This window comes from Schistocerca americana, chromosome 8 (assembly GCF_021461395.2).
Source record: "Schistocerca americana isolate TAMUIC-IGC-003095 chromosome 8, iqSchAmer2.1, whole genome shotgun sequence".
NCBI classification, from domain to species: Eukaryota; Metazoa; Arthropoda; class Insecta; order Orthoptera; family Acrididae; genus Schistocerca; species Schistocerca americana.
In genome coordinates, this window is record NC_060126.1 from 132385666 (window position 1) to 132404093 (window position 18428).

An 18428-nucleotide genomic window follows, 5' to 3' on the forward strand; every position below is an offset into this window, starting at 1 on the left:
CATGTATTCTAGGTAGTTTGAGTACAAAGCACAAAACTTTCATTTTAGCATGTGAAAATGTCAGAAAAGTCCTTCTTTGGGATGTTATTCAACTCGCGCGTCACATTGACTTGAATGTCTGTTATGCCGTCAAAGCGTTGAATCTTCATGTATATTTCTGCACTTTGTCGTTTGTGGTACGTTCGTACTGATAACACCCAAGTCGCGTCACCAGTGATGACTTTTTTCCAGAAAATAATCAACTGTCCGCATTTTGCGGCAAGCGTCCACGCCCATTGTTTTCGTTCGGGAGTCAAGGTTGCACAGGACAGACTTTGCACACAATTTTCTCCGAAACATTCTGCAGAACCACTCACATCAATATTAGGGGCATCCGCTTCGCTGCTGTTGCCGACTCTCTTTGATGTGGGCGTGTCCTGTTGTGCAGCGCTGCGAAAGGATGGCCCGGTATACCATCCAGGAACAGGTCGACATGTTCTTTACCTCCGGAAAGGAAAATGATAATGGGAAGTGGCAGTATGACTGTACCGGGAAAAATATCCTCGAAGTCAGCACCATAAACTTCTCACAACAGTGTTTCGTCGTATGTTTGAGATAGGCGAGGTAACCATGAAAGGCGGATGCAACAGCACGTATACAGGCCGTGGAGGAACAGAACTGAACACTGTAGAATATGAGCACAGTATGAGCACTATCCAGCACCATTAACAACTTCTGCAGACCTTATCACCTGCGGCCTTGCCTTGACAGCGACAGTTTTGTCGCTGGTTCGTCGCACAGGCACTGGGGTTTCAGCCATCTATCCTACTCACAAGTGAGACTAACAAGGGGCGGCGTTGTCAACCTTCATACCCTTCGCCTGTGGGCTGCGGAGAATCACCATGGTCTGATGGCAGCGCACCATCTGCACCGGTTTAGCCTCGACGTGTGGGCAAGAATTTATTTGATATTACCTTGTGGCATAAGTCATTTGTCCACAACACCTCACAAGCAAAGCATATTTGCATTTCGTAGGTTGACTGCGTCTCTCCAGCTGAAAGAGATGCATTTGGTAGTATGATGGGTAATGTTCCTACTACATGACGGCGCCCCAACTCACCTCCGAATTTCTGTGTGGAGGATCTGATCGCCCATGGATCTGACGAGATGGTTCAGTCGCATGGCCCCTCTAGTCGCTGGACCTCAATTCTTTAAATTTCTACCTGTGGGGCACCTGAAAGAAATCGTGGGAGTGGACCGCATTCCAGACATGCAGACGAACAACGCATTCGTGCTGCCTGTGACACCATTTGGTAGCAGGAAGGCACATTTGAACGTGAGTGTCACTTGCTGCTGCGCCGTGTTCACGCATGCTTAGAGGACCTTAGGGACCACTTCCAACACCTTTTGCAACGGTGGTCTCATCATAATACAGGGTGTCCCAAAGAGAATGACCCAATTTTAAATAGAATTATTTATTAGGAAGAAGGGCTTAACACCAACAAATTACATACTAAATTACTCAGAAAAGACAGAAGTTTATAAAAATCCATCTCAAATGTTCAATATGTCCTCCAATGGCTGCACGGGCAACATCTAGCCAATAGCCGAATTCATCCCAAACTGAGCGTAAGGTGTCTTCTGTCACTGAAGCTACAGCAGCTGATATTCAGGTTTTTAGTTCATCAATGTCACGAGGTATGGGAGGAATGTAAACACATTGTTTAACATATCCCCACAGGAAGAAATCACATAGTGTTAAGTCAGGGGACCTAGGAGGCCAAGAGTGTAAAGCCTGGTCTCGCAGTCCCGTACACCCTATCCAACGTTGAGACGCGTTGGCATTGAGGAAACTGCGCACGTTGTGCCAGTGCGGTGGTGCTCCATCTTGCTGATAGATGAAATTGCCAGAATCAAGTTGTGGTAATAACCATTTCCATAGCATTGCAAGATATGATTGTCCTGCTACAGTTTCATCCTCAAAAAAGTAGGGTCCATAAACCTTGCCTTGCGAAACACCACAAAAAACATTCACTTCAGATGAATCACGTTCGTGTTCAATTGTGTCATGAGGATTTTAGAGCCCCCATATAGGCACATTATGACAGTGAACCTTACCGCTAATATGGGAAGTTGCCTCATCGCTGAATATCAACTGTGACATAAAACTGCCATCTTCCATGTCCTCTAGAATAGCAATGCTAAAGTCCACTCGCTTCACTTTGTCAATATCTCGAAGAGCTTGTACCAGTTGTAATCGGTATGGTTTGAGGGCTAAACGACGCCGTAACACATGCCACACTGCCATGCGCGGTAACGCAAGTTCTCGGCTAGCACGACGCGTAGACTTGCGGGGGCTCCGCTCAAATACTCGTCGGATTTGTTCCACTAAAGTTCAGGAACCCGTGGTCGGCCAGGACTTTGCCTTTACAGAGGCATCCTGTTTCTTCAAACTATTTATACCACCGTCGAATGTTCTTTGGTGATGGTAGTTTAGCATGAAATCGAATATGAAACTCCCGCTGAACTGCGATCACTGATTGAGTACGACTAAATTCAGTAACACAATACGCCTTCTATTGCGTGAACGCCACATTGCGTGAGACTGGCTGCACGCTCCAGGCCAGCGCTCGTAGCGACATCTAGCGGATATTTCTGAAATTCTATATCATGCCGATTACATCTAGCGCTGTTTCAGTTACCTAGTGTCATTTGTCTCTATATTATTACAGGTTAAAATCGGGTCATTCTGTTTGGGACGCCCTGTATGTCGTGCACTGCAATGTACTGTGAAGTCATGATGAATTAATAAATGCCCTGTACCACCATTTGGCAAAATCGATGTGTGTATATTAACTGTAGTGCCAATACGTACTCCAGTGAATGAAACGCTGTTTCCATGTACCACAAAAATGAAATATTAGATATTCTGAGCCCTGTAACTTTTCTACGGTTTATAGTTTTTCAGTGTATAGTACGCTTGCATCAAGTGTCTTGCACGTTGGTACTGCTTAGGTATTCTCGTATTCTGGCAATGTGTCAGATTCCTTTTAGATTGTGTCACTGTGTAACCTGTGCGATGTCGCTTCCAGATGGCGACCACAGATCTGGCGATGATCACGACTCCAGGCGTGCCAGCTCCAGGGGTCTCATACCAAAGGCTAAAATCAAGACTGTCAAGATGACTTTCGTCATCGTGTTCGGTAAGTCACAACTCCACTTACTAAGAAACTACAAGAGTTTATTACTCGGATGAAACCACGAATCCTGGAACTGTGTTCCGCATATTCAAACACAGTACTGAGTGTGTCTGTAGAAAGGCTCTTCACCATCATAAGCAGCACTTCCTGAACTGGAGAACGACGTTCACACAGTTCAGTCACGAATCTCTGTTGTTAACCAGGCTGCAGAAGTGTTACTAGCTCTTAGAAGGGACGTGAATGTCATTTTGTACGCTTATACTCTAGCTCTTTATTCGCACGAAGTAATGGCCGCTATCGACAGGGGATCTCAAGTTGATTCCGTATTTTTAGATTTCCAGAAAGCTTTTGACACCGTTCCTCACAAGCGACTTCTAATCAAGCTGCGGGCCTATGGGGTATCGTCTCAGTTGTGCGACTGGATTCGTGATTTCCTGTCAGAAATGTCGCAGTTCGTAGTAATAGACGGCAAATCATCGAGTAAAACTGAAGTGATATCAGGTGTTCCCCAGGGAAGCGTCCTGGGACCTCTGCTGTTCCTGATCTATATAAATGACCTGGGTGACAATCTGAGCAGTTCTCTTAGGTTGTTCGCAGATGATGCTGTAATTTACCGTCTAGTAAGGTAATCCGAAGACCAGTGTCAGTTGCAAAGCGATTTAGAAAAGATTGCTGTATGGTGTGGCAGGTGGCAGTTGACGCTAAATAACGAAAAGTGTGGGGTGATCCACATGAGTTCCAAAAGAAATCCGTTGGAATTCGATTACTCGATAAATAGTACAATTCTCAAGGCTGTCAACTAAGTACCTGGATGTTAGAATTACGAACAACTTCAGTTGGAAAGACCACATAGATAATATTGTGGGGAAGGCGAGCCAAAGGTTGCGTTTCGTTGTCAGGACACTTAGAAGATGCAACAAGTCCACTAAAGAGACACCTTACACTACACTCGTTCGTCCGCTGTTAGAATATTGCTACGCGGTGTGGGGTCCTTACCAGGTGGGATTGACGGAGGACATCGAAAGGGTGCAAAAAAGGGCAGCTCGTTTTGTATTATCACGTAATAGGGGAGAGAGTGTGGTAGATATGATACGTGAGTTGGGATGGAAGTCATTAAAGCAAAGACGTTTTTCGTCGCGGCGAGATCTATTTACGAAATTTCAGTCACCAACTTTCTCTTCCGAATGCGAAAATATTTTGTTGAGCCCAACCTACATGGGTAGGAATGATCATAAAAATAAAATAAGAGAAATCAGAGCTCGAACAGAAAGGTTTAGGTGTTCGTCTTTCCCGCGCGCTGTTCAGGAGTGGAATGGTAGAGAGATAGTATCATTGTGGTTCGATGAACCCTCTGCCAAGCACTTAAATGTGAATTGCAGAGTAATCATGTAGATGTATATGTACTTTACGACTGCTCTTCCAACAGAGGCCAAACTTTCTGCACGTCACTTAAAAGGGCAATTTATTTTGTATGTATAGTTTTAGAATTCTGGGACATTACTTGGTTTAGTATTAAACAACAGTCCGTAACCATCCAGCTTTCGTTACGAAATTTATTAAACAACAAAAAAACATACACCTCAGGACTTACACGCAGAACAAATTTGAAGTTCATAGCATATATCAATTTACTCTGAACGTTTGTATCCTTGGCCTTACTTCCACTGACACTGAAAAAGTTAATTATTTACAGTTCCCGGCTCCCAAGATTAATGTAAATTCCACTTGGTTATAGTTTCTGGAGCACAAATTTGAAAGTCCGTGACTTGAGCGAAACAAATTGATACGAGTCACTTTTACAACTGTTTACAGACACGTATCGAAGTGTTCTATATGCTTCTTCAGTGGTGAACATCTGCTAATTTATATCTGTTGGACTACGCTGTTTCTGTGTATAACCTCCTTTAATTTTGGAGTTTCATTTAATATCATGTGTCGAAATTTAACGTAAGTTTGTGGTTCCAACTGTTGTGCCTCAGAAAATTAACAAATTTACTTACAACTCTCACTAACTAAGTGTTGAAATCATGACGAAATCGACGAGAAACGAAGAATGAACTTTTATGTAAATGCTCCTATATTTCTGAAAAAATTGTTACTTGTTACTAAATGTAAAATTCGAATCCGAATCTACACCATTTTTCAGAAATTTATTTTTATTTAGCAGTCAAATATCACAAAGGTTTTTTTTTTCAACCACGACTGTTTTCACAATGATTTAAATAATAAAGTACAGTACCATTTACGCTTTTCATACGTAGCACGTTGCGCTTCAAAAGTTTATCGCTATTTGGAAGATCTGTAACAATTTACAAAGTGTTCGAATACCTTTGAAAACTGATACAGATCTTGCAAATACCGATAAACTTCTGAAGCGGAACGTGCTGTTGCATTGTACCGCTTCTCTTTTCCTGCAGACGTCTTTGTGTGTTTTCAAGATATTGTACCTCCTTTAACACGCAGAAATTTACATAAACGCGACCCATCATTCACACTGTCTGCTGTGAGCGATTTGCTGCGTGTCTGTGAATTTCTGCGTATTGGAGAAGGCACATTACGTTAAGAACATAAAGAGACAACTGCAGGGAAAAAGGAGCAGAACAACACAACACGTACATCAAATCGAATAGCTATGCAAATTGTTACAAAACATGAAAAGTCTATAAATTCCTGAAATGGACGTGCTATGCATGAAAAAAAAGTAACTCGAACAGTAATTTATTATTTATATCATTATTAACAGTTGCAAGCTTACAAGGGCATCGTTTATGATGAATGACATTAACTAAAAAGCAGTCCATCTTCAGATCCATCCTTGTTACAAAGTTAACCATTATTTCAAGAGTTCCTTTAGTATTTGATCGCTACTTAGTTCCTAAGCAGACGTTACGTTGTGATGACGCTAGATCTGAAGTTGCATTCATTCTAAAGCTTCCGATCATAACTGGAAAAACGTCTAGTTCACAAACAGCTATATAAATTTAATAATTTTTTTAATAATTTTTTCATACAAACTCATAATATATTTCTTTAAAGTCAGTACCGCCATTAGACTGTTGTTTATTTACAGTGTTACTCTTACACTTACACAATCATGATTTCGGCTACAGAGTGCCATTATCAAGTATTTTAAGTGTTATAAATTGCCTAAGATGGCATACTGCCGTCTTAAAATACACTATTAGACACATTGTCTAAGAGTCGATATTTCTGGCAGAGCCTACTGCTTTGTTTCATTACTGAGTACATTCAGTCAAGATGGTGTACACAGTAATGAAACAAAGCAGTAGGCTCTGCCAGAAATATCGACTCTTAGACAATGTGTCTAATAGTGTATTTTAATACGACAGTATGTCATCTTAGGCAATTATAACACTTAAAACACTTGATAATGGCACTTTGAAGCCGAAATCATGATTGTGTAAGTGTAAATGTAACACTGTAAATAAACAACAGTCTAATGGCGGTACTGGGAGCTATATAAATAACATATTTCAGTAAGAATCTCCTGATTATGTAATCATGTCGTGATACGATGAAAACTGCCATCATATGAGCTGCTACTACGGACATCTTTAATGACGCTGTGACACATTCAGAAGAGTCTTCCTGAAACGAATTCCTGCAGCGGAAGCCTAAGCTAATGTAAAAAACTATTACCGACACACTATCTGTGGTCGTCTTTATGAAATAAAAATGTATGACTTTTCTCATTCTTACACACATGTGGCAACTGCTGTTTTCTGACACCGATGGAAACGAAAGCCATGGTTAATATAATATTTCGGACATGTCCGAAAGAACAGATGCCATCTTCATATATAAAGGCTCATCGGCCACTTGACCATCTTCTTCTGTGCGGATGCACAAACAGTGCCCGAACTCTTGCGGGAATCGGCAAAAAGCCGCGAGTAATGAGTATAATGTGCATGGGCAATATGAATATAGTGCGAGACAATAAGTTGAGAATGTGGGTCTCACGGGAGGTGTGCCAGAGATAAGTCCCTGCAGTCGCACTATCCTCGGTGGCTCAGATGGTAGCCGGCACGGTAGCTCAACGTGCTCGGTCAGAGGGTTAGCTACCCTCTGTAATAAAAAACTGAGTGAACTGATCAACAAAGAACCTGAACGGGTGTCATCAGACGTCCGCCACGACCAAATCCAACGAACAATATAGAACAAAATGAGATTTAAAAATAAAAAATAAAAAAAAGATGGATAGAGCGTCTGCCATGTAAGCGGAAGATCCCGCGTTCGAGCCCCGCTCGGGGCACACATTTTTAAATGTCCCCTTTGACTTACATCAACGCCTGTAGGCAGCTGGGGTATTGATTTCATTGTAATTCAATATAATATTTGCGAAAACCTACGAACACCACGCTAATCTCTCACTACAAACCATGGAAACAAAATGCTTTGGATATAGCGGGATTTATTCTAGGATTTCATCCGTGATATCGGAACCAGACACTGGCATTTCCTTGCGTTTTACTGTAATAAAAAGGACTCTGGGGACGGAAAGGTTCTCACATGGAACTATAACTTTCCAATAGACGTAAATTAATAATTGACACTGAAGATCAGCTCACTGTTCTTCAAAACAAAAAAGTACAAAAGCGACTGTCTGCTTGTTTGTTCGGAAAATAGTGCTTACTGTATTCAGTATGAGTAACCAGATTGAGATTTTCACTCTGCAGCGGAGTGTGCGCTGATATGAAACTTCCTGGCAGATTAAAACTGTGTTCAGGACCGAGACTCGAACTCGGGACCTTTGCCTTTTGCGGGCAAGTGCTCTACCAGCTGAGCTACCTAAGCACGACTCACGCCCCGTCCTCACAGCTTTACTTCTGCCAGTACCTCGTCTCCTGCCTTCCAAACTTTACAGAAGCTCTCCTGCGGACCTTGCAGAAATAGCACTCCTGAAAGAAAGGATACTGCGGAGACACGGCTTAGCCACAGCCTGGGGAGAGTTTCCAGAATGAGATTTTCACTCTGCAGCGGAGTGAGTGCTGATATGAAACTTCCTGGCAGATTAAAACTGTGTTCAGGACCGAGACTCGAACTCGGGACCTTTGCCTTTTGCGGGCAAGTGCTCTACCAGCTGAGCTACCTAAGCACGACTCACGCCCCGTCCTCACAGCTTTACTTCTGCCAGTACCTCGTCTCCTACCTTCCAAACTTTACAGAAGCTCTCCTGCGGACCTTGCAGAAATAGCACTCCTGAAAGAAAGGATACTGCGGAGACACGGCTTAGCCACAGCCTGGGGAGAGTTTCCAGAATGAGATTTTCACTCTGCAGCGGAGTGAGTGCTGATATGAAACTTCCTGGCAGATTAAAACTGTGTGCAGGACCGAGACTCGAACTCGGGACCTTTACCTTTCGCGGGCAAGTACTCTACCAACTAGGACGGGGCGTGAGTCGTGATGGGTTGCTCAGTTGGTGGAGCACTTGCCTGCGAAAGGCAAAGGTCCCGAGTTCGAGTCTCGGTCCTGCACACAGCTTTAATCTGCCAGGAAGTTTCAGTATGAGTAACATTTATCGTCGGATAACCGCGGTTGTGTTGGTGCCGGCCGCTGTGCCCGAGCGGTTCTAGGCGCTTCAGTCCAGAACCGCGCTGTTGCTACGGTCTTAGGTTCGAATCCTGCTTCGGGTATGGATGTGTGTGATGTCCTTAAGTTAGTTAGGTTTAAGTAGTTCTAAGTTCTAGTGGAGTGATGACCTCAGATGTTAAGTCCCATAGTGCTCAGAGCCATTGCTGTGTCGGCAGTGTTCATCCTGTGCTGGAGTCCGTACATCGTGTTCGACCTGCTGCAAGTGTACGACTACGTGCCGACGACGCAGACCAACATCGCCGTGGCGTCCTTCATCCAGAGCCTGGCGCCGCTCAACTCGGCCGCCAACCCGCTCATTTACTGCCTCTTCTCCACGCACATCTGCCGCAGTCTCAGGTCTGCACACGTCCAGTTTCGTTACCGTTGCTTAGCTAAATGCAACAACATTTAATCAAGAAAACTTACGCTGCCTGAATGTCAAGTACAGAGAAGGGGAAGAGGGAGTCAAATGAAACTTAACGGGTTGAGAAGGTAACCTCAGCGATTACAAAATAGAGCTAAATTTCAAAGTATATGGCAGTATGAAGAACTTGTCCGTACGATGTTGTCCCCCTCTCCCTCTGGCATCTATGGTGCACACACTGATGCAGTTGGGAACGGTGTCATAAAGCTGCTGTATCCTTGCTGAGGGCAGACGGCCCACAGCTTTTGTAACTGTACAAACAAACGCTATAATAACACAGGCTCCACATGGGACAGATCAGCAATACACAATAAACCACGCAGACACAAGCACAGACACGGAATCGGATGCTACATTACACACAGGAAGTGAAGACGAGACAGACATACAAACATAGCAAAAGTAAGCGAAGGTTCTACAACACTACGTCGAATTAACGTGGAAAAAACGCTCAGTGTAGCTGTTTGTTATACCATTACATAGCATATAACACTATCTGAAGATGTGACATTTCTTCTGCAACGGTATAGTTATTTCCGCTCCATAAGCAGCAGGTTTCGCTGCTCGCTCGCACCGGAAAATACGAGTACAAAAGTAGGCAGCTGCGCCGCCAATTTTATTGCACGACGCGGCCGGCCGCGGGCGCAGCAGAACCCATGTGGACGGTTGGAAAGAAATGTGTCAGGCTTCATAGTACGTATTTATATGTGTCGTGTATTGTACATTTCTTTTACGTGAATGTGAATCTGCACATGAGCTTTCCTAATCCTCCTCACATCTTTCCATGAAGCGTGGCCAAATCTTAGTTGGGAAGTAGTTCTGTGGTATAGTAGTGCCAATCTTAATTCCTGGGTAGGGGATCAGACAGACAGCACTGGCAGGTAAAAGTCAAAGACGTTCCAGTGTCACAAGATTTGGGGCGGAGAGGTTGGTCACGGCCAAGTGATTCGATCATCCCCTCCACCGGGACCCAGGAAGACCTCCGGGTGCCCGTGATATTCTGGGAGTGTCACAGAAGACGGGTAAGTGAGCAGACGTGCCCTCAGTGCGTCTGTCTCGATGTTCACGTTTGGAAGAGAGGCATTTGAATATTTGCACTAAGGAAATGAATGTTCTCGTTTAATTTCGGAAATTTGGGGCGGAGAGGAGGTCACAGCCAAGTGGTACGACCATCCCCTCCACCTCTGTGTTAACGTATCTGGTCCCCAGTTTGCCCGTTATCCTCCTCACATAGCGGATGTCCCATGTAAAATATTGGGAGACTTTGGTGGTATACATTTGGCCAACGTAATTCCGTCTTGCCAGTAGAAATGTGCGTGCAGATTAGTATATAATATACTGGGGTTGTAAATTGTAAAATTGTAATATCTGTAAACTGGAACAATTGCTGCAATAGCTGTAAAGTCGACTGAAAATGTTAAAAATAAATAGGTAATCAGTTGTCATCAATCTTTAACATACCCTAAAAATCACAAAGGAGTCAAGTTAAAGGAATAGTTTAAAATAAAAGATATAGAATGCAGCGACCCACACATCAGCGTGTGCGCCCTCCAGCCCCTTGCCTAGTATCGTACAGAAGAGGGCACGCTCTCTATGTAGCGCTCTCAAGCTCCCCTCCCCAGTTATCCGTTGCGCAATTTTCATTCAGGGCTTGACGACATCGACTTTCATCTGGCGTCCCTAGGCAAGGAGGTCTGACGGTAATCATTCACTTCTTCTTTCGCTGCATCAGGTGTGACTGGGTGGAAGTTCTGCCGAGCGCTCGCACCTGATGCAGCTGACTATGACATTTTAAATCAACTCCCAATCTCCATTGGTTACGTAACCATACACGCAGAAGGTATAAAGGCAAGAACTGTCACATCATACCTAAATGAAATTTCCATCTCTTGTTTCTTCCTTTAAATACACTTCTAATTTTACATTAAAATACACTCGCAACCTATTATGTATCTTATTATTATCATTATCTACGTTAGAAACAAGTTTAAAGAAATTTGTTTATATGCGCTTGTACTCCTTATTATATATTATTATTTTTTAAAATTTATCCTTTTGTAAAATTTTCAACAAAAAATGTACTAGTAATAAAACTGAATTTGTGTGATAGAACACGTAAACTCACATAATGAACGACATAATAACAGGCAGCAGTTCATTACTTGAGAAATAAATAAATAAATAGTAAATGTAACTGGTCCTTGATGTTCTGAATACTGGCACGACGAATGAGTTAAAGGTGGAGGTGGTCCCACACCTGCTCCCGCTGACCTTCAGAGCACCTCAACATGATGCAGACAGTTCATAGAGACACGTGCGGTGCGCGGCCGAGCATTGTCCTGCTGAAAAATGGCATTGCGATACAGTGACATGATAGGTAATACGGGGTGTTCAAAAAGTCTCTCCGCAATGCCATATGATTGTTAGCCGCGCATGCCTTATGCCGCAGTGAATATACCGAAATGAAACTCAGTGAAACACAAGTTACTAATTTATTGAATATTCATTTTTACTTACAAATTTTCACACTACATGTTGAAAGTGTCCTCCCTAGTTGTTGAATACACAATTCAATTCGTCTAATCATGTTTCCAAGCACAAGCTGTAACATTTCTTCTGTAACAGATGCAGTGAGCGTGGATATTGCAGTTTTCAATTCATCGATGGATTTTGGATGGTTTTTATAGACAGTTGCTTTCGCTGCACCCCAGAAGAAAAAGTCAGGTGGTATTAGGTCAGGCACTCGTGGAGACCAAAGTCTCTGTGAAATTATGCGGTCACCAGAAACATCAGCAAGCAGTGACATTGAAACGCGAGCTGACGCGCGGTTGCACCATCTTGTTGAAAATAACCGTTCAGTATTTCACTTAACACAAGTTCTCCTATGAATGGGTACAGAATATCACTGCAGTATCGTTGTGCGTTTATTGTTTCGTTGAAAAATATGGTACCCACAATCTGACGTCTAGAAATTGCAATCCAAACTCCTGTTTTCACAGAATGGTTTCTCATGAGAACACAATGGATTTGCAGTACTCCACATACGAGAATTTTGACAGTTCATGTACCCGGATAAATGAAACCACGCCTCATCAGTGAAAAACGTTTCATTAAGAATATCCCTTCCATTTTGTTGAACGATATTTTTGAACCATTGACAATAATGCAGTCTCTTGCCATGATCAGTAGTTTTCAGTTTCTTGCACGACTGTCACTTCGTATGGGAAAAGTTCTAATTTTTTCCTTACAGCTGTCTGGGCCCTTCCGAAACTAACATCGATTTCCTGGGCGAGTTTTCTTACTGACTTGTTCGGACTCATGCACATTCTATTGGAAATATCGAGTAATTTATCATCAGGCAAAACGCTAGGACGACCACTTCTCGGTGCATCTGTCACTCATCCCGTACTTTGAAATTTGTTAATCAAATCTCGCACAGTATCGCGATGTGGGGGTGTTGTCTTCTGGAAAATTGAATTAAATGTTTGACGAACTGAAACTGTGTATTTAACGTCAGCTTTGAACACTTGTTCGACTAAAAACACACGTTCTTCAATGGTTAGAATTTAACAGTGACAAAAACGAAACAAAAGAACTAAACTTAAACTTTCACGTCAACACGTAACAACACTCACCAACGATACTACTGACGCTGGCTGAGATAAACGATACAGTCCACAACAGCCATCGCGTATGACTTTAAATTACGCTTGTTAGTGATTGAGGGAACTGTGATGGCTCAACGGTATGTCACAACATCCTGCATCCTCAGGTACGGGGTATTCAAAAAGTCTCTCCGCAGTGCCGTATGATTGTTAGCCGCGCGTGCCATATGATTGTTCGCCTGCCTGGGTTACTTCTCTTCAATTTAACAGTCTTGTGACAGCCAGAGCGAGAGCACCAGCAGCAGCGAGTACTGTTTGTATAAAGCGTTTATTTTGCATTTTGTTTACGACCATCCACTAAGGAAGGGATTCTATTTGTGTTTATCTGCTCTGCATAGTAACTAACAGTTCTTGATAAAACTTTACGTAGTTTTCGTGTTAGATTTCTTAGTGTTTTCTTGATCGTTTAGAACAGAAAGCGCCCTAACACCGTCTTTTGTTTGTTTCGCGACCGTTAGCCACTAGTCACTTGAATCAGCAGTTGTCTTGTGACAGCCAGAGCGAGAGCACCAGCAGCAGCGAGTACTGTTTGTATAAAGCGTTTTTGTACTTATTTGCTGCGCTTAGCTTTTAAATAGTTTTTCTGGGAAAACCTAGCGTAGTTTTCGCGTCTCGTATTTCAGTGAGTGTTTCTTGATTATCAGAGTAGCTCATCAGAAGATTATCTTGGGAATTTGTCACCGTATAGAGTAGGGTAAACATAGTCATGTGTAGGGACTGTGGTTGTTGTGAGCGGACGCAAGGAGAATTGGCCACTCTTCGGGGGCAGGTGGAGGCTTTGTCTGTTAGGCTCATCGAGCTCGAGGCGCAGGCGTCGGCTCGTAGTGGCGTTGGGGCAACTGTGGTGAGACCTATGCCTACTTCGGTGGCCTTGGAATCACATGGAACCCCTGATGTCGCTGCGTCTTCCGGCAGTGAGCATCTTACCGGTCAGCCATCACTCCAGGGTGAATGGCGGACAGTGGTGGGTTCAAATGGCTCTGAGCACTATGGGACTCAACATCTATGGTCATCAGTCCCCTAGAACTTAGAACTACTTAAACCTAACTAACCTAAGGACAGCACACAACACCCAGCCATCACGAGGCAGAGAAAATCCCTGACCCCGCCGGGAATCGAACCCGGGAACCCGGGCGTGGGAAGCGAGAACGCTACCGCACGACCACGAGATGCGGGCATGCGGACAGTGGTGGACTCGCGCGTGCCTGGCCGAAAGGCAAAGGTGGGATCTGGCCGCGTGGCAGCTGCCTTACCCCTTTCCAACAGGTACGGGGTGCTTCCTAGTGGTGATGACATCGTTTCTGAGCCACCACAGGATGCCTCGCCTGTTGGGCCAGTGGCCGATTCTCCGGCAAGGTCCTGACAGTCACAGAGGGCGGGCCTATTAGTTATAGGCAGCTCCAACGTTAGGCGGGTTATGGAGCCCCTCAGGAAAATAGCGGGTAGGTCGGGGAAGAATGCCAGTGTGCACTCGGTGTGCTTGCCGGGGGGTCTCGTCCGTAATGTGGAGGAGGCCCTTCCGGCAGCTATTGAACGCACTGGGTGTGACCGGCTGCAGATAGTAGCACATGTCGGAACGAATGACGCCTGCCGCTTGGGTTCTGAGGCCATCCTTGGTTCCTTCCGGCGGCTGGCTGATTTGGTGAAGACAACCAGCATCGCACGCGGAGTGCAAGCTGAGCTTAATATCTGCAGCATAGTGCCCAGAGTCGATCGCGGTCCTCTGGTTTGGAGCCGTGTGGAGGGTCTAAACCAGAGGCTCAGACGACTCTGCGACTATAATGGTTGCAAATTCAGCGACCTCCGTTATTGGGTGGAGAACTGTAGGGCCCCCCTAGACAGGTCAGGCGTGCACTACACACCGTAAGCAGCTACTAGGGAAGCAGAGTACGTGTGGCGTGCACACGGGGGTTTTTTAGGTTAGATGGACCCCCCCTTGGGCGAAACGATAAAATACCTGACGGCTTACCAGAGAGGACATTATCATCGTTGATAAAGAACGTCCGTCCTCAGAGACCAAAAACAGGAAAAGTTAACGTAATATTGGTAAACTGCAGGAGTATCCAGGGCAAGGTTCCTGAATTAGTATCTCTTATTGAAGGAAATAGTGCGCATATACACTCCTGGAAATGGAAAAAGAACACATTGACACCGGTGTGTCAGACCCACCATACTTGCTCCGGACACTGCGAGAGGGCTGTACAAGCAATGATCACACGCACGGCACAGCGGACACACCAGCAACCGCGGTGTTGGCCGTCGAATGGCGCTAGCTGCGCAGCATTTGTGCACCGCCGCCGTCAGTGTCAGCCAGTTTGCCGTGGCATACGGAGCATCGCAGTCTTTAACACTGGTAGCATGCCGCGACAGCGTGGACGTGAACCGTATGTGCAGCTGACGGACTTTGAGCGAGGGCGTATAGTGGTCATGCGGGAGGCCGGGTGGACGTACCGCCGAATTGCTCAACACGTGGGGCGTGAGGTCTCCGCAGTACATCGATGTTGTCGCCAGTGGTCGGCGGAAGGTGCACGTGCCCGTCGACCTGGGACCGGACCGCAGCGACGCACGGATGCACGCCAAGACCGTAGGATCCTACGCAGTGCCGTAGGGGACCGCACCGCCACTTCCCAGCAAATTAGGGACACTGTTGCTCCTGGGGTATCGGCGAGGACCATTCGCAACCGTCTCCATGAAGCTGGGCTACGGTCCCGCACACCGTTAGGCCGTCTTCCGCTCACGCCCCAACATCGTGCAGCCCGCCTCCAGTGGTGTCGCGACAGGCGTGAATGGAGGGACGAATGGAGACGTGTCGTCTTCAGCGATGAGAGTCGCTTCTGCCTTGGTGCCAATGATGGTCGTATGCGTGTTTGGCGCCGTGCAGGTGAGCGCCACAATCAGGACTGCATACGACCGAGGCACACAGGGCCAACACCCGGCATCATGGTGTGGGGAGCGATCTCCTACACTGGCCGTACACCACTGGTGATCGTCGAGGGGACTCTGAATAGTGCACGGTACATCCAAACCGTCATCGAACCCATCGTTCTACCATTCCTAGACCGGCAAGGGAACTTGCTGTTCCCACAGGACAATGCACGTCCGCATGTATCCCGTGCCACCCAACGTGCTCTAGAAGGTGTAAGTCAACTACCCTGGCCAGCAAGATCTCCGGATCTGTCCCCCATTGAGCATGTTTGGGACTGGATGAAGCGTCGTCTCACGCGGTCTGCACGTCCAGCACGAACGCTGGTCCAACTGAGGCGCCAGGTGGAAATGGCATGGCAAGCCGTTCCACAGGACTACATCCAGCATCTCTACGATCGTCTCCATGGGAGAATAGCAGCCTGCATTGCTGCGAAAGGTGGATATACACTGTACTAGTGCCGACATTGTGCATGCTCTGTTCCCTGTGTCTATGTGCCTGTGGGTCTGTCAGTGTGATCATGTGATGTATCTGACCCCAGAAATGTGTCAATAAAGTTTCCCCTTCCTGGGACAATGAATTCACGGTGTTCTTATTTCAATTTCCAGGAGTGTAGTATTAGGAACGGAAAGTTGGTTAAAACCGGAAGTGAACAGTAACGAAATCCTAGACACAGAATGGAATATATACCGCAAGGATAGGATAAACGCCAATGGTGGAGGAGTATTTATAGCAGTAAAGAATTCAATAATATCCAGTGAAGTTATTAGCGAATGCGAATGTGAAATAATCTGGGTTACGTTAAGTATCAAAGGTGGGTCAGATATGATAGTCGGATGCTTCTATAGACCACCTGCATCAGCAACCGTAGTAGTTGAGCGCCTCAGAGAGAACCTGCAGAACGTCGTGAAGAAGTTTCGTGATCATACTATTGTAATAGGGGGAGACTTCAATCTACCAGGTATAGAATGGGATAGTCACACAATCAGAACTGGAGCCAGGGACAGAGACTCTTGTGACATTATCCTGACTGCCTTGTCCGAGAATTACTTCGAGCAGATAGTTAGAGAACCAACTCGTGAAGCTAACGTTTTAGACCTCATAGCAACAAATAGACCGGAACTTTTCGACTCCGTGAATGTAGAAGAGGGTATCAGTGATCATAAGTCAGTGCTTGCATCAATGACTACAAGTGTAATAAGAAATGCCAAGAAAGGAAGGAAAATATATTTGCTTAACAAGAGTGATAGGGCACAAATCGCAGAATATCTGAGTGACCACCATCAAACGTTCATTTCTGAGGAAAAGCATGTGGAACAAAAATGGAAAAAATTCAGAAACATCGTCCAGTACGCCTTAGATAAGTTCGTACCGACTAAGGTCCAAAGCGAGGGGAAAGATCCACCGTGGTATAACAATCATGTACGAAAGGTACTACGGAAACAAAGAAAGCTTCATCATAGGTTTAAGAGTAGTCGAATCATAGCTGATAAGGAAAAGCTGAACGAAGCGAAAAAGAGCGTAAAGAGAGCAATGAGAGAAGCAATCAACGAATTCGAACATAAAACATTGGCAAACAATCTAAACAAGAACCCTAAAAAGTTTTGGTCATATGTAAAATCGGTAAGCGGATCTAAATCCCCTATTCAGTCACTCGTTGACCACGATGGCACCGAAACAGAGGACGACCGAAGAAAGGCAGAAATACTGAATTCAGTGTTCCGAAACTGTTTCACTGCGGAAAATCGTAACACGGTCCCTGACTTCAGCCGTCGCACGGACGCCAAAATGGAAAATATTGAAATAAACGATATCGGAATTGAAAAACAACTGCTATCACTTAGTAGCGGAAAAGCATCCGGACCAGACGAGATACCCTTAAGATTCTACAGTGATTATGCTAAAGAACTTGCCCCCTTTCTATCAGCAATTTATCGTAGATCGCTGGAAGAACGTAAAGTACCTAGCGACTGGAAGAAAGCGCAGGTCGTTCCCATTTTCAAGAAGGGTCATAAATCAGATGCGAATAATTATAGGCCTATTTCGCTTACGTCAATCTGTTGTAGAATAATGGAACATGTTTTGTGTTCTCGTATTATGACGTTCTTAGATAATACAAATCTCCTTCATCATAACCAACATGGATTCCGCAAACAGAGATCATGTGAAACTCAGCTCGCCCTATTTGTCCAAGAAATTCACAGTGCCGTAGACACTGGCGAGCAGATTGGTGCCGTATTCCTGGACTTCAGGAAGGCATTTGATACGGTTCCGCACTTACGTTTAGTGAAAAAAATACGAGCTTACGGAATATCGGACCAGGTTTGTGATTGGATTCAGGATTTCCTAGAAGAAAGAACACAACATGTCATTCTTAACGGTTCAAAATCTGCAGATGTAGAGGTAATTTCGGGAGTACCGCAGGGAAGCGTGATAGGACCTTTATTGTTTACAATATACATAAATGACTTAGTTGACAACATCGGTAGCTCCGTGAGGCTATTTGCAGATGACACGGTTGTCTACAAGAAAGTAGCAACATCAGAAGACTCGTACGTACTCCAGGAGGACCTGCAGAGGATTAATGCATGGTGCGACAGCTGGCAGCTTTCCCTAAACGTAGATAAATGTAATATAATGCGCAT

General features: G+C 44.9%; 1 protein-coding gene and 2 non-coding genes across 3 annotated transcripts in view; 1 reads left to right on the plus strand and 2 right to left on the minus strand.

The window, feature by feature from the left end:
• The window catches only part of LOC124544641 (cardioacceleratory peptide receptor-like), a 456935-nt gene that overhangs the window by 307790 nt on the left and 130717 nt on the right, over nt 1-18428 (plus strand). Inside the window, exons 6-7 of the mRNA XM_047123254.1 lie at nt 3072-3182; nt 8948-9128. Of these exons, the coding sequence (XP_046979210.1) occupies nt 3072-3182; nt 8948-9128 (292 nt within the window). The remainder of the gene's footprint in view (nt 1-3071; nt 3183-8947; nt 9129-18428) is intronic.
• Nucleotides 7920-7994, minus strand: Trnal-caa. Its single transcript has one exon. It is a non-coding gene; the product is annotated as a tRNA-Leu (tRNA).
• On the minus strand, nt 8221-8295 carry Trnal-caa. The gene has a single exon. It is a non-coding gene; the product is annotated as a tRNA-Leu (tRNA).